A 13200-nucleotide genomic window follows, 5' to 3' on the forward strand; every position below is an offset into this window, starting at 1 on the left:
CCTCTGTAAGAGAAATAGATGGCCATGGATACACTGCAAGCAGTAGCAAATCTGCTTAGTTAATATAATTCTTGGTTTTAAAACTTTTCAGGAAATGAAAAAGCATCACTACCACCACACAAAACTACAGATCCCAGAATACTTTGAGAAGAAGAGCGGAAATTATACTACTCTTGCTAAATTATCCCTTATTTCTAACTTGGCTGGAAAACTCAGTGGTTTAGATATCTGGCTGTAAAGCCAGAGGCTGGGTGTTTAATTCCCCTCTGTGCTTCCTAGTAGCTGAGCCAGCCTGTGTAGCCATGGGCAAGCTGCATGGTCCCAGGGTGCCCCCATCAGAAGAATGGAATGGGAAATGTCTTTCTCGAAAACCCTGGAAGCTGTCCTCATAAGTCAGGATCAACTTGACAGCACACCATTATTATTATAATGATGATTCCATTCTGCCGTGCATTTTATGGATACCCCATCAGATGTAATCTTTGTGAAATATGAATAATTTTAAAACTTTGTAATGGGTGAATTTTCCCTCCCCATCCCCATTATGTGTATTATACAGTGCAGGTTCATACTGTGGTTTTGTAATGGAAGAACAAGTCATATCTATGCTGCCGTTCCAGTTTTGTGGCTAATGGAGATGATGGAGCTTCATGCCGTGCCACGCTTAACTCATGTTTGCCTCTTTGCTACCAGGCAGAGTATTCACCCACCTAGCTCCGCATTATTGATTCCAACTGGCAGAGGCTCTGCAGGGTTTTGGAGAAGATTACTTCCTACCCCCATTGTTGAGATGTAGCTGGCTGGATTGTTCAGAGAAGTGGAGTACCTGGCTGTAGTACAAAAGATCAGGAGTATGATTGTCCACCACGCTCAACTTTGCTTAGCTTCAGAAAGCAAATGTTTAGAGTCGTAGGCAACAACTCGAATGGGAAATGATTTATACAGGACTACAACAATGTAAATCTGGTTCAAAAAGAGTCAGTTTAATCCTGTGGTTCCACCCACATTTTTCTTTAATTTGTACGTCCCAGATTTGGCTGTCTGTTTTCTTCAAAGTCAGCTGAAAAGTGAAAAAAAATTTAATACAATTAATTAGTTTTTTCACACATGTGCACACACTTCTCTCCACAATGCAGCCAGATGGACTTTTCATTGTCTAGGAGAAGAGAAGCTGCCCTTCTTGGGCGAGAGATAGATTATGACATCGAAAGTTGTTCTTCTCTCCCATCAAGTGTTATTAGTTCAGTATGGTTGCTTCGACTGATGTAGCCATGACCATGGAGAAATTCATGCTGTGAAGCGGCTTTGACAAAAGGTTGCTGTATCTCTCCGTCTCTCTTGGAGTGAAGAATCCTGGGATCTTCATTCATTTTTGTCAGCAGGAGACTTGTCGCAATTTAATGAAGATCTCCGGATGAGTAAAACAAGTTAGGTTTTATGGCACATTTCCTCCTGGAAACAGACATTGAGCTGGACTGAAGAGAAAAAAAAAGATCAAGAGGTTGTTGGTGGTGGGAGTTATTTCATTTCCTTTTGTTCTGTTTACTTACCAGAGAAGAAATAGTGGGTCGGTTGTTTGAAAGGAACACATGTACACAGGAGGCGGTGTGGTGTCCCCTCTGTAAGAAAGCGAATTGCTTTTGAGTTACAAGGTGTTGTAGAAACACTGCTACCTGAGCACTTAAAAGAATATGCTTCCCCCCCGAATCTATATCCCTGAAATAGAGTACAAAAGAATATTGTAGGCAGGTACAGTTGGAGGCATGGATGGTTGACCATGCTAGAATAAACATCTTGGACTGAAAGGATATTTCACAAAACTACTGTACTTCCTTTTTCTTTTTTTCAATCCTTTTTAATTATACCTGCTGAAAAAACTCGTTATTTGCTACAAAGAGCACTTATCAGAAATCGAGTGCAGCAAAAATTTGCTTACCAAAATACAGTATGTCATGTATTACTCACCTGTAAACTTGAGAGATATATAGCTTGTATAGTCTAATGGTATACTGTATCAGTAAGTAGTTTTAGGAAATCTTCCTTTCCAGTCTGTTCTGTACATTTTTCTTTCTTTTTATTATAGAACATTTTAAAGCAAAATATACAAACATTCACTAGCCCTTTTATTTTTCAGAAAGATTTCAAGACAGTAAGCTTTGCCTCGCCAAGCATCGAAACCCTATATGAAAATAAGAGTTAACAATCCACTCATTTGAAAACATGAGCAGCAGATAGAACCAGTCTCACTGATTTTCCAAGTATGAAACATGTAAACAGCGGTGTAAAAGGCCAGCCCCAATGTTCTGAAATCTTCCTAAATTAATATACTCTGAAAAACTGGTCAGATAAATAAATAAGTCTGTGCTTGCTTTGTTTTTGGCACAATGGGCAAATGGGGGGGGGGGGATGCTACAGATGCTTGTTTTGTGAACGATGGTAATTGAAAGATGACCTTGTCTTGTATGTGTTGCTGTAGCACATTGGGGTCTAGCTAGCAAAGCATGAATCTCCTCCGGCTTTACAAGCACCTGACATGTTCTGCTTCTCAACTCCGCCCACTGGTGCAGCGACACACACGTCACCTGGAACAGAAGCCGGTTGGATGTCACTTAATTAAATTAGGCCTGGCAGAATTCCACCAACAGGTCTGGCAGTGCATTTCCTCACCGACAGGTTGCTACCAAGTTTAGCAAGTTGATCCACGATCATCAGCCAAGTGCTTTACCGACATTGGGTGATAAGAGCGAGCCCTCGTGGTTCCATATATACTCTTGGATTTCTGCCTGGGAATATGTTGTGGCTCAGGCACGGATTCAGGAAGGCCATTTATGTAGCTCAGCCTTCAATCCCATTACAATGGAGGTGGAATTAGCGGGAACTATTTGACATGGTTATGTAGAAATATATTAGAAATATGGCATTGCCAGTTCAGAACTTTAGTAATAAGTTGGGCTATATAAATCTAAATAAAGTCACTTCTCGGCATCAAGCATGCACCCAGCTTCTTATTTTTAAGCTGAAAAACTGTAAGTGTCTGTAAGTGTAAATGTATTTGTTCCATTGGCCACAAGCCAGTCTTCAACTTACCCTTCCACTCAGCCAGAATTTTCTTTAGAGTGATTCTGACTTTTTAGCATGATGAAGAAATCCCTAACTATAATCCTCCTCTTTTTGCTTTTAGATACTTGCTGCTTTTTTTTTTTTGAGTCAATTTCAGCCTTATGGCATTGATAACCTACTTTTACACTGCATAACCTGAATGTGTCAAAACATTACTGTGAAAGTAGAACATTCCGTCAGTATCTCATAACTTGAATAAGGTTGCTTCTTTCTTGCTTGCTTCCTTTCTTTTCCGGAGGGTGTACATGATTTCTCAAGGTGCTTTTCATTGGAATTGATTTTTTTTTTAAAAAAATATTATAAGAAAAGGTTGTGCTGTCGGCACTGGTAAATAACAGCTGAGATCTAGAAGATCAAAGAGAGGGAGTTTGAAATGCAGAATATTAATTTTTGAGTGAATGGACAGGCAGTGAAGAATATGTCAAGTTGTAGGATAGTGACTTGGAGTACAAAGAAAACTCTGGAGGGGGTTTCAGAAATGGATGTGAAAAGTTGCTGTTGGCCTCTGTGTCATGGGTTACAATTCGAGAGGAAAACTTGAGTTGAGTAGTTTGTGACTGAAAGGCAGTGAACCACAGGTTTGACGTATCTCTTTCAGTTCCCTCCAGGGTATTTTCCTCCACCCTTGATTTAAAATAATGAAAAAGAGGCTACACTTTCACAGGAAATGCTTAATATTGCACTGAAAATCAGTTTGTCAAGACGGTAAAGGATGATGGAAGTTGGAGTCTGACAACATCTGGTCCAGCTCCATATTCCCATTATTAGGGAATTAGGTTAAGTTATTAAGTTATGGTCTATTAGTAACAATTATGTTCTGTCAAGATGATTCTGACTTCAGGCAATCCTCCTCCTAGGTATAAAGTTTACTTAAAAGTGGTTCACCATGTAACTTTCCCAAGTTTGCAGAGGTGGCAGAATGTGTAAATCTGTCAGCCAAAGGCTCGGTGGGGATTCAAACTCTCAGTCATAGACTCTGCAGCCAGGTGTTCCAACCCACTGAGCTCTTTCTTTCTTTCTTTCTTTCTTTCTTTCTTTCTTTCTTTCTTTCTTTCTTTCTTTCTTTCTTTCTTTCTTTCTTTCTTTCTTTCTTTCTTTCTTTCTTTCTTTCTTTCTTTCTTTCTTTCTTTCTTTCTTTCTTTCTTTCTTTCTTTCTTTCTTTCTTTCTTTCTTTCTTTCTTTCTAATATATTTTCACCCTATCCTTCTCCTTAAAAGGACCTAATCTCTACTAGAGAAGGGCATGAAATGAATCATGAACAAACAAACAAACAAAACCCCCAGTGAATTTGGCTGGTCCGTGGTTCGTTTCATGACTCAATTTGGGGATCCTGTTTTGCCAAAGCGAAAGTGAAATGTTGGACGTTTCCCCCTTTGGTGTTTTGTTTGCTTTGGCAAACTGGGGTTGCCTACCTGCCCCCTTCCCATCACCTTGGATTATCTGCCACTGCCGCCATCATTACTGAGGTGCCCTGATCCCCAGGTGCCATCTTCAGAGGTAGCAGCCGTGGCAGGGAAGCCAGGCCACTGCCTTTGAGTATGCACCCGCCAACTGATTGGGGTGATCAGCTGGTGGCGGGCGCATGGGCAGAGGCTGTGGCCTGGCTTCCTTGCCAAGGGCTGGGTGGCTTCCTCTGTACATGTGCCTGCTGGCTAGCGAGTTGCCAGGGAACCCCAGTGCCAGGCTTCCCAGGCAACCAGCTGGTTGGCAGGCACATGTGCAGAGACTGAGACCCAACTCCTCTGGTTGGCTTCTCTGCTGACGTCATCATCTCTCCAGGCCACCCTGGGAGTCTGAAGCAATGGCAGTGGTGGCAGCAGCAGCAGCTGATGGGGGTGGGGGAGATGGGCCCGAACCACCACAAACGGATTCATTTTCCATTGCGGTTTGTGCTTCATCACAAACTACAAACCGTCACGATCTGCCATTTTTCTGGCTTGTGCCCAGTCACTACTTTTAGGTAAAGGTAAAGGTTCCCATTGACATTTAGTCCAGTCATGTCCAACTCTAGGGGGCGGTGCTCATACCCATTTCCAAGCCATAGAGCCAGTGTTTGTCCGTAGACAGTTTCCGTGGTCACGTGGCCAGCATGACTAGACATGGAACGCCGTTACCTTCCCACCGTAGTGGTACCTATTTATCTACTCGCATTTACATGCTTTTGAACTGCTAGGCTGGAAAGAGCTGGGACAAGTGACGGGAGCTCATTCCGTCGCGTGAATTCGATCTTACGACTGCTGGTCTTCTGACCTTGCAGCACAGAGGCTTCTGCGGTTTAACCTGCAGTGCCACCACAGTCACTACTTTTACCTTACTTTAAATAGATATTTTTCGTCTCTGCTCTTTCCTGTCCAAAGTGCCACCACAGTCACTACTTTTACCTTACTTTAAATAGATATTTTTTGTCTCTGCTCTTTCCTGTCCAAAGTAAGAAGCCCACAGATTGCCTGTCTTAGCTGGAAGATGCACCCCCCCTCCCCATGGTCTTAAAAATGTGTTTTCCATGAACAGAGGAACATAAGATGATTTGGCATCTGGTCTAAGCTTGCATTCGTGTCTTGCTTATATCAGCTCCTACATTAAGTACACAAGTGATATTGATTTCAGCCAAATTTAAGTGCACTTATTAAGTTATTATATTTGAATCCAATCCTCCACCCAAGAGGCTCAGCACAACACAACACAGCAGGACTTAAATAAAACACAAAGCCATAGCTATACTTATTTCTTTGTCTACCTATTAGCTCATAGTAACAAATGTTCCTTTGAGAACACTGTGATTATAAAGTTGGCTCGCTATGTGATCAGCTTGGACATTAAAATATAGTTCCTTCTGGGAAACTTGTGCCAAATATTTTAGTATTACAAGTTAATTAAGTATAAGAGTCCCCTTTAATTTTCTGCCCCCTCTGCACCAGAGTTCCCAAATGTTGGGCTAGGACCTACCAGGGAGTTGTGGGAACGTCTTGTGTGTGTGTTGTCTGAGAAGCAGAAGATGGCTGGACACTGTAGGGTTGATGCTTGTGGGAATGCATATCTATGTGGGTGGGTGTGAGAGATAAGCCATACACATGTAGATACCATACATAACCATTTACATATATATGTGTGTATGTGAGAGTTTATTAAAAGGAAAAAGAAATTGCATGACCGTATAGCTTGTATACCTGGAGATGTAGCTTGCACACAAACACTCGAGATTGTGAGCAAGCAAATGCTTTTTAACATATGGTTAGAACATTTTTCCCCAGTGGGTCAGATTGTACTGTTGGTGGCAAATCAAGAAAACACCAAAATGTTTTTCTTTAAACAACAAAAACATTTGGGTGAAATTGTTTTCAATAGTACAGTTTTATTAGAAGAGCCTTTCCTACGTTTTTAGGGTGCCTTTAATATTTAAGAAGATTGACTTCAAATTGGCTTGTGGCATTTATGCCTTGCCAAAGGCACATCATTTGGCTTAACAGGTGGAGTCTTCCTGGGGTCTCTTATTTGCTAGGACGCACGACACGTTTCGCCTTGTCTACTCTTACATGCTTTTGATAGTGTCTTCAGTTGTTTGCATAATCTGGGTTTTATGTGGTGGAACACAGGTTTGATGGCTATGAGCACAGGTAACTGAGAAGACTTCTTTGAAGGAATTGTCAGAATAGGATCATTGACTTTCCAAGCCTGGTACAGATTTATCAATGTACAACTGTGATGGACATAATTCTGCATGTCTACTGGTTGTGGTAGTGTTGTAATCCAAAATACCTACAGGGCACCAGATTGGAAGAAGCCTTTTAAAGGATCTCTTATATTTCCTCCTTCCATTCATCCTATTCTTCACATCTGCCACACTAACCCTCTCTCTACAAATGATGCACATGCTTGGACTCAGGTTGTGTCTGATGCTCTACCATGTTCTCCCAGTTGCAGAATCTCCCTAGATGTCACACGTTATCCCTGCCTGCAACAAGGAATCTCTTGTCCATAGAGATACACTTCCTGTGGCTTGCTTATGGTAAATGTTTGCGCCAGATGTGCAGACATCCAGGCTGGGGACCCATCAGTATGCACCATGTCAAGGCAAGGTGAACACAGCCTCATTCAATCATCGATTTAACACATGGGCATCAGACCTAAAGAAGACTAATATGTCAGTTGATTGCATTTTATAACTCTCATGTTATATCATTCCACTTTACTATAAGAACAAGCAATTGCATCAGTGTAATTATACTAATTACAAGCAGTAACTTGTTGATAGATTTTCGTTAGTCGTTTAGTTGTTTAGTCGTGTCTGACTCTTCGTGACCCCATGGACCAGAGCACACCAGGGCCTCCTGTCTCCCCCTGCCTCCCAGAGTTGGGTCAAATTCATGTTGGTCGCTTCGATGACACTGTCCAACCATCTCGTCCTCTGTTGTCCCCTACTCCTCTTGCCTTCACACTTTCCCAACCTCAGGGTCTTTTCCAGGGAGTCCTCTCTTCTCATGAGATGGCCAAAGTATTGGAGCCTCAGCTTCAGGATCTCTCCTTCCAGTGAGCACTCAGGGTTGATTTCTTTCAAAATGGATAGCTTTGTTCTCCTTACAGTCCAGGGGACTCTCAAGAGTCTCCTCCAGCACCACAATTCAAAGGCATCAATTCTTCGGCTTTCTTTATGGTGATAGATTTTAGGAAATAAGGAACATGGTAATCTGGCCTTCTACTGGTGCAGACTGTTGGTCCACCGATGCACAACTACTCTGAGCTCTGGCAGTGTCTCTCCAGAGACATCATCTTTTCCTAACCCATGATGGAGGTCATAGTGTTCCCCGATAGTCTCCCATCTATATACTAACCAGGCTTGACTCTACTTACCTGCCAAAATCAGATAACATTGATTTATTCAGGGCATTCCAGTGATATAAATTCATTTCCATAGCATAACTCCATCCCCTTTCTCTCCCCCTCCACCTCATATGATAAGAAGAACATGTTTAAATACCTTGTATTTTTGATGCAAGTAAACTGCAGTTACAGGAATCCATCAATTAGGCTGCAGTTACAGGAACCTCTGTTTTTATTGCTGTTGTTTTGTCCTGGCTGTTTGCAGAAAGCCTGACCTCACCAGAGAAGGGGAATAGTGTCTCGTGAGAGTTCGTTAATGAAGTGATACTGGAGACACACACAGCTCAGATTATATGGCAGTCCTGCTGTAGGATATTTGGTAGCCGTTGTCTCCGCAGATAGCTTTCTATTTTCCTCTACACGCACCACCCGGAGTTTGTTACAGGTGTGCATAAAAGATACCTTGGCTTCGATGCCAGATGATGGCAGTCCCTCTAGTCTATGAGTGTGAAATAAAAATGGACTACTCTAATTTAATTGAGTCTAACCTCATGTAGTTTAATCTCTCTCTCTTTCTGCCTGCCTGCTTATCTGTGGAGACAAACATTTTCCTTGTTTCCTTTCCTGACGTATGAAAAGGAGGAAAAATTAAAATGTTGGTGAGGGAAGCACGGCTTGTATGACAGATTTCATTCATCTCCAAAGAGGAAATAAATGTTTTAAGGTGGTACAGCTGTTTCCCACCGTTGCATAACTTGTCTGTTTAAAATTTCTAAAGTAATAATGATTGACATGATGTTTGGTCTAACCAACAATTAGAATTCTTTCAAGTATTTTGAAATAATGAAGGTACATGTTTTTACCTCCTCCTGGCAAAAACTAGATCAAGATTTAAAAAAAAACCCTACTTAAAAAAAAGCCCTTGCTCACCAAGGAACCTTGTGGCAGAGTGCTTAAACTGCAGTACTGCAGCCAAAACTCTGCTCATGATCCAGGTTCAATCCTAGATAGCCAGCTCAAGGTTCACTCAGCCATCCAAGAGTTGTAAATTGAGTACCCAGCTTGCTGTGGAGGGCAGTGTGTAGCATGCATAATTAAATTATAAACCACCCAGAGAGTCCTTCAAACAACATGGAGTGGTTCAAGAGCCTCCTCCAGCACCACAATTCAAAGGCATCTGTCTTTCTCAATCATTCTACAGTGGTGCCTCGCTAGATGATGATAATCCGTTCCACTGAAATCGCTGTTTAGCGAAATCATTGTCTAGCGAAAAGCATTTCCCCATTGGAATTCATTGAAACCTGTTTAATGCAGTCCAATGGGGAAGAATCGTCGTTGTTTAGTGAAGATCATCCATAGGAAAGCTGCTTTGCGAACCGCCGATCAGCTGTTTAAATAGCTGTCTTGTGAAGCTTAGGTCCCAAAACACCCGTTTTGCGAGCATGGAGGGAGCTGTCAAAATCATTGTCTAGCGAAAATTGGTTTGCGAAGCAGGGACTAAACATTGTCCAGCGAAATTCCCCCATAGGAATCACTGTTTTGCGAGTCACTGATGTGGTGGCGCTGTGGGCTAAAACACAGAAGCCTGTGCTGCAGGGTCAGAAGACCAGCAGTCGTAAGATCGAATCCATGCAATGGAGTGAGCTCCCATCACTTGTCCCAGCTCCCACCAACCTAGCAGTTCGAAAGCATGCAAATGCGAGTAGATCAATAGGGACCACCTCGGTGGGAAGGTAACAGTGTTGCGTGTCTAAGTCACACTGGCCATGTGACCACGGAAGATTGTCTTCGGACAAAATGCTGGCTCTATGGCTTGGAAACGGGGATGAGCACCGCCCCCTCGAGTCAAACACGACTGGACAAAAATTGTCAAGGGGAACCTTCACCTTTACTTATAGTGATCGCAAAAAGTCAATGTGTAGCGAAAAAACTGTCATGGGGGTAACTGTCTAGCGAGGCACCACTGTATTTGAAATTCAGAATGGTGTGTCTTGGATTGAGATGAGTGTTGCATCTAATTTAGCACTGCCGCTGTGAGAGGAAAAGGGTATGTTTTTGGCAGTGGGTGAATGGTAAACGTCATGGAGGCAGCATTAAGGGAGATGCATAGTGGCACGACCCTTACACCACAAACACTACATTATAGCATAACTCAGAAATACAGAAAAGTCAAAGAAGTGCCTGTTAGTACATAGAATAAATAATAATGTACTCTCAAGTCAATTCTGACTTATGGTGATACTTCCCAGGGTTTTCGAGGCAGAGAATTCTCAGAAGTGGCTCACTATCCCCTTCTTCTGTAGGCATCCTGAACTGTGCAGCTTGCCGAAGGCCACACAGGCTGTCTATTCTGGGATGCACAGTAGGGAACTGAATTCCCAATTTCTGGCTCGTACCTCTCCAGCCCACGTTGGTACATGTGGTGATGTAATAAACTGTGCACCAAGAAAGCAATAAATATAATTGCCTTCTCATTTCTCTTCTTCATTTTCTTACAACATAAAAGGGTTTCCTCGAACTAACCATGACAGTGTATTCCTCACTAGTTGAGTACCACCAGGGTAGACTCGGTGGAGAGTCTTTAGTTGACAGGTACAGGATCCTCATGTTATGGCGGTGTTTGTCACTCATAGACGAGTAAGGTGAATTTATGTTTTTAAATTTAATAAAGGTAGTGCACAATTCAATTCCAATGAGTAAAATGTATAGGTAATACGTTCCGCATTTCAAAAGTGGTAAACTATAGATGTGATGTTTTGCACCTGTACTTTCAAACGGATCCCGTTTGATTTAAGTAAGACTTATATAAGACTACACAGTAAGTTGTTTGGTGGTTACATGCCTGTATTCCGACTTTCCTCACATTTTTCTGTTTTTTTTTAAAAAAGAACAAAAGGAGGGAGGAAATGTCTTTTTCTGTGGCTTGAACATTTTCAGATTTTACCTTTATATATTGCTTTCTTACATCCACTGCGATTTTAGGTGTCACATTCATTGCTTGGCAATTGGGAAAAATGGGACCAATTATTTCCTTTTAAAAGGCTTCCTGTTTCATCTTTGGCAAGACATTTCAGTGTCCTTGTGCCTGTCTCCTGTTTGAAAACTAGGCGGATAATACCACGTCCCTTTCTTTTGGGGGCTGCTATGAGAATAACATAATTAACTACTATTACAAATTACTAAATAAGATAATGACAGTATTCCTTACCGACTTAAATGATGGAGTCAGTCTCTTCTTCATCCTCTGTTCTGGTTGGGTGGTGGTCGGGGGGGGGGGGAGACTAATGGTATGTATTTGTGTATTCTGGGCCCTTTATTGGTTGTGCTGGTTTGGACACAATCTCAGTCAAAGGTAGTAAGTTACTTCAAACCTGATTGAGATGTATGCCTCAAGAGCCTTCACTTTGCAGTGACCCGGAATTTGAAGGAATGGGTGTGGCATATATAACCCTCCAGATATGTTTGGATTCCAGTACCCATCATGCCCAACTATGGACTAGGCTAGCAAGTGTTAGCGCAAGAACGCAGAAATGGTAGCAGAGTTACCAGACTAAAGTCCAGTCCAGGCAGTCCAAAAAAAACACGCATATGCAGGCAGCTTCACCGACACCAGTGTGTATTTACAGGCTATATGCAGCAGTGCAGTCTGATAGCATAACAGCATGACACTCATCAGAACAGGAGGAAGTACATCTACTGTACAGAGTACACATATATACTTATGCACATCTATCTGTGTCCAATCACATTAGACATTGCATCATACATGAGTCAGCCCTCATGAGTCATCATGACTCAGCATTTCTAAACACCTGTTCATTATAGCTGCTCATTAATACACCTTATTCTGCTCAGGCCTGTAAATTTACCTTGACAGCAAGGGCTGATGAGACTTGTAGTCAAACAACATCTGGAGAGAGGGAGCATTACCCACCTCTACAACAGATTTATCCCTGGGTTCAAATTCTTATGCTGTGGACATAGCCAGTTTTAAAAAACAAAACCAACTTCTACTTCTTGCTTTATATGACACTACAAGGTGATGCATCACATTTTTATTAACCAGAGACCTCTTTGTTATTCACAGCTTGTAGCTGTATTTGATGAGCAAGATCCACACCATGGGGGAGACGGCACCAGCGCCAGCTCTACTGGCACTCAGAGTCCCGAGATCTTTGGGAGTGAGATGGGCACAAATCCTGTGTCAGCCTTTCAGCCTTATCAAGCAACAAGTGAAATTGAGGTCACGCCCTCAGTCCTTCGCGCAAGTGAGTAAAAGCTGCCTTTGCTGCAGCACATTTAATCTTCATTTACCAGGATGCCAACTTCGGTTACCTTTCCAAGTGCTTGGGAGTATGAGCCATTATGTATCTTTTTCATAAGCTGATTAAAAATTAAAAGTTAAGTAAATGTTCTGAGGCAGGCAAGTAAGTATATTTTTGCTATTTGGGGCTTTTGAAAAACACACAGCAGCTATTATTTGCTTTCAAATATTCATAATTCATCTCTCTCTCTCTCTCTGTAGGTGTTTCGGGCACCACAATTCTGGGAATGTCGCATTAAGTTTCTAACCCTTGCAGTTTTATATCGCTTGATCGTGAACTGTGTTATCTTATAGCTCCCCAACCTCACAAGACATATAGAGCAGGGAGTTGTATTCCATGTCTGTCCAGAATGGGATAAAGACATGTTGGGATCAGGAGGAAAGCAGGAACATTTTGCAATCAGTGACAGAAAATGGGGGGATGCTACTCAAAATGGCAGCCCTGTGTTTTCAGTTCTCTTCCTATTCCTTTCACGACATGCGCTGTATGCCGTACTTATTACTTCCATGTTCTGATGTCCTGGTGCATGTCTTTATTGGATAAGGATGGGGAAACCTGAAATATTTGTATCACAAGACAGGTCAAGAGGACCTCATTTCACAAGGAGCTGCCATTTTTGATGGCAGTGTTGGCTTTCCTGCAAAGAGTCGTGGAGAAAGCTACATAACTTTTGTTGGGTTGATCATGAGATGCACATCATATGGCTGTGCCTCAGTAGCTTTCGGAAGCTTAATGGGATAATCTGACCTGAAACTCTGCTGCTGAACAAATAAATAATGTTGTCATCTTAGGAAGGTGGCCATCCAGGGCAAGTGTACTTCATTGTCATTCTTGTTCACTCCACCTCGGTGAAATTAGAAGTCGGTGGTCCCCCAAGAGTAACAAAGGCACAACAGTGAAGTTAATTGGAAGATCCACTGTATTCCTCACAAAACCT

General features: G+C 42.1%; 1 protein-coding gene and 1 long non-coding RNA gene across 12 annotated transcripts in view; one reads left to right on the top strand and one right to left on the bottom strand.

Annotated features, from left to right (window-relative positions):
• The window catches only part of PARD3 (par-3 family cell polarity regulator), a 578687-nt gene that overhangs the window by 191714 nt on the left and 373773 nt on the right, over positions 1 to 13200 (top strand). For all 11 annotated transcript variants that reach the window (XM_073002940.2, XM_078378538.1, XM_073002942.2 and 8 more), the window contains exon 3: positions 12026 to 12206. In XM_073002940.2, the coding sequence (XP_072859041.2) occupies positions 12026 to 12206 (181 nt within the window). The remainder of the gene's footprint in view (positions 1 to 12025; positions 12207 to 13200) is intronic.
• On the bottom strand, positions 1368 to 8233 carry LOC144583795 (uncharacterized). The gene is made up of 3 exons (XR_013537746.1): positions 8096 to 8233; positions 1551 to 1619; positions 1368 to 1475 (listed from the first exon to the last, which is right to left on the bottom strand). It is a non-coding gene; the product is annotated as an uncharacterized LOC144583795 (long non-coding RNA).

Source organism: Pogona vitticeps, chromosome 6 (genome assembly GCF_051106095.1).
Source record: "Pogona vitticeps strain Pit_001003342236 chromosome 6, PviZW2.1, whole genome shotgun sequence".
NCBI lineage: Eukaryota > Metazoa > Chordata > Lepidosauria > Squamata > Agamidae > Pogona > Pogona vitticeps.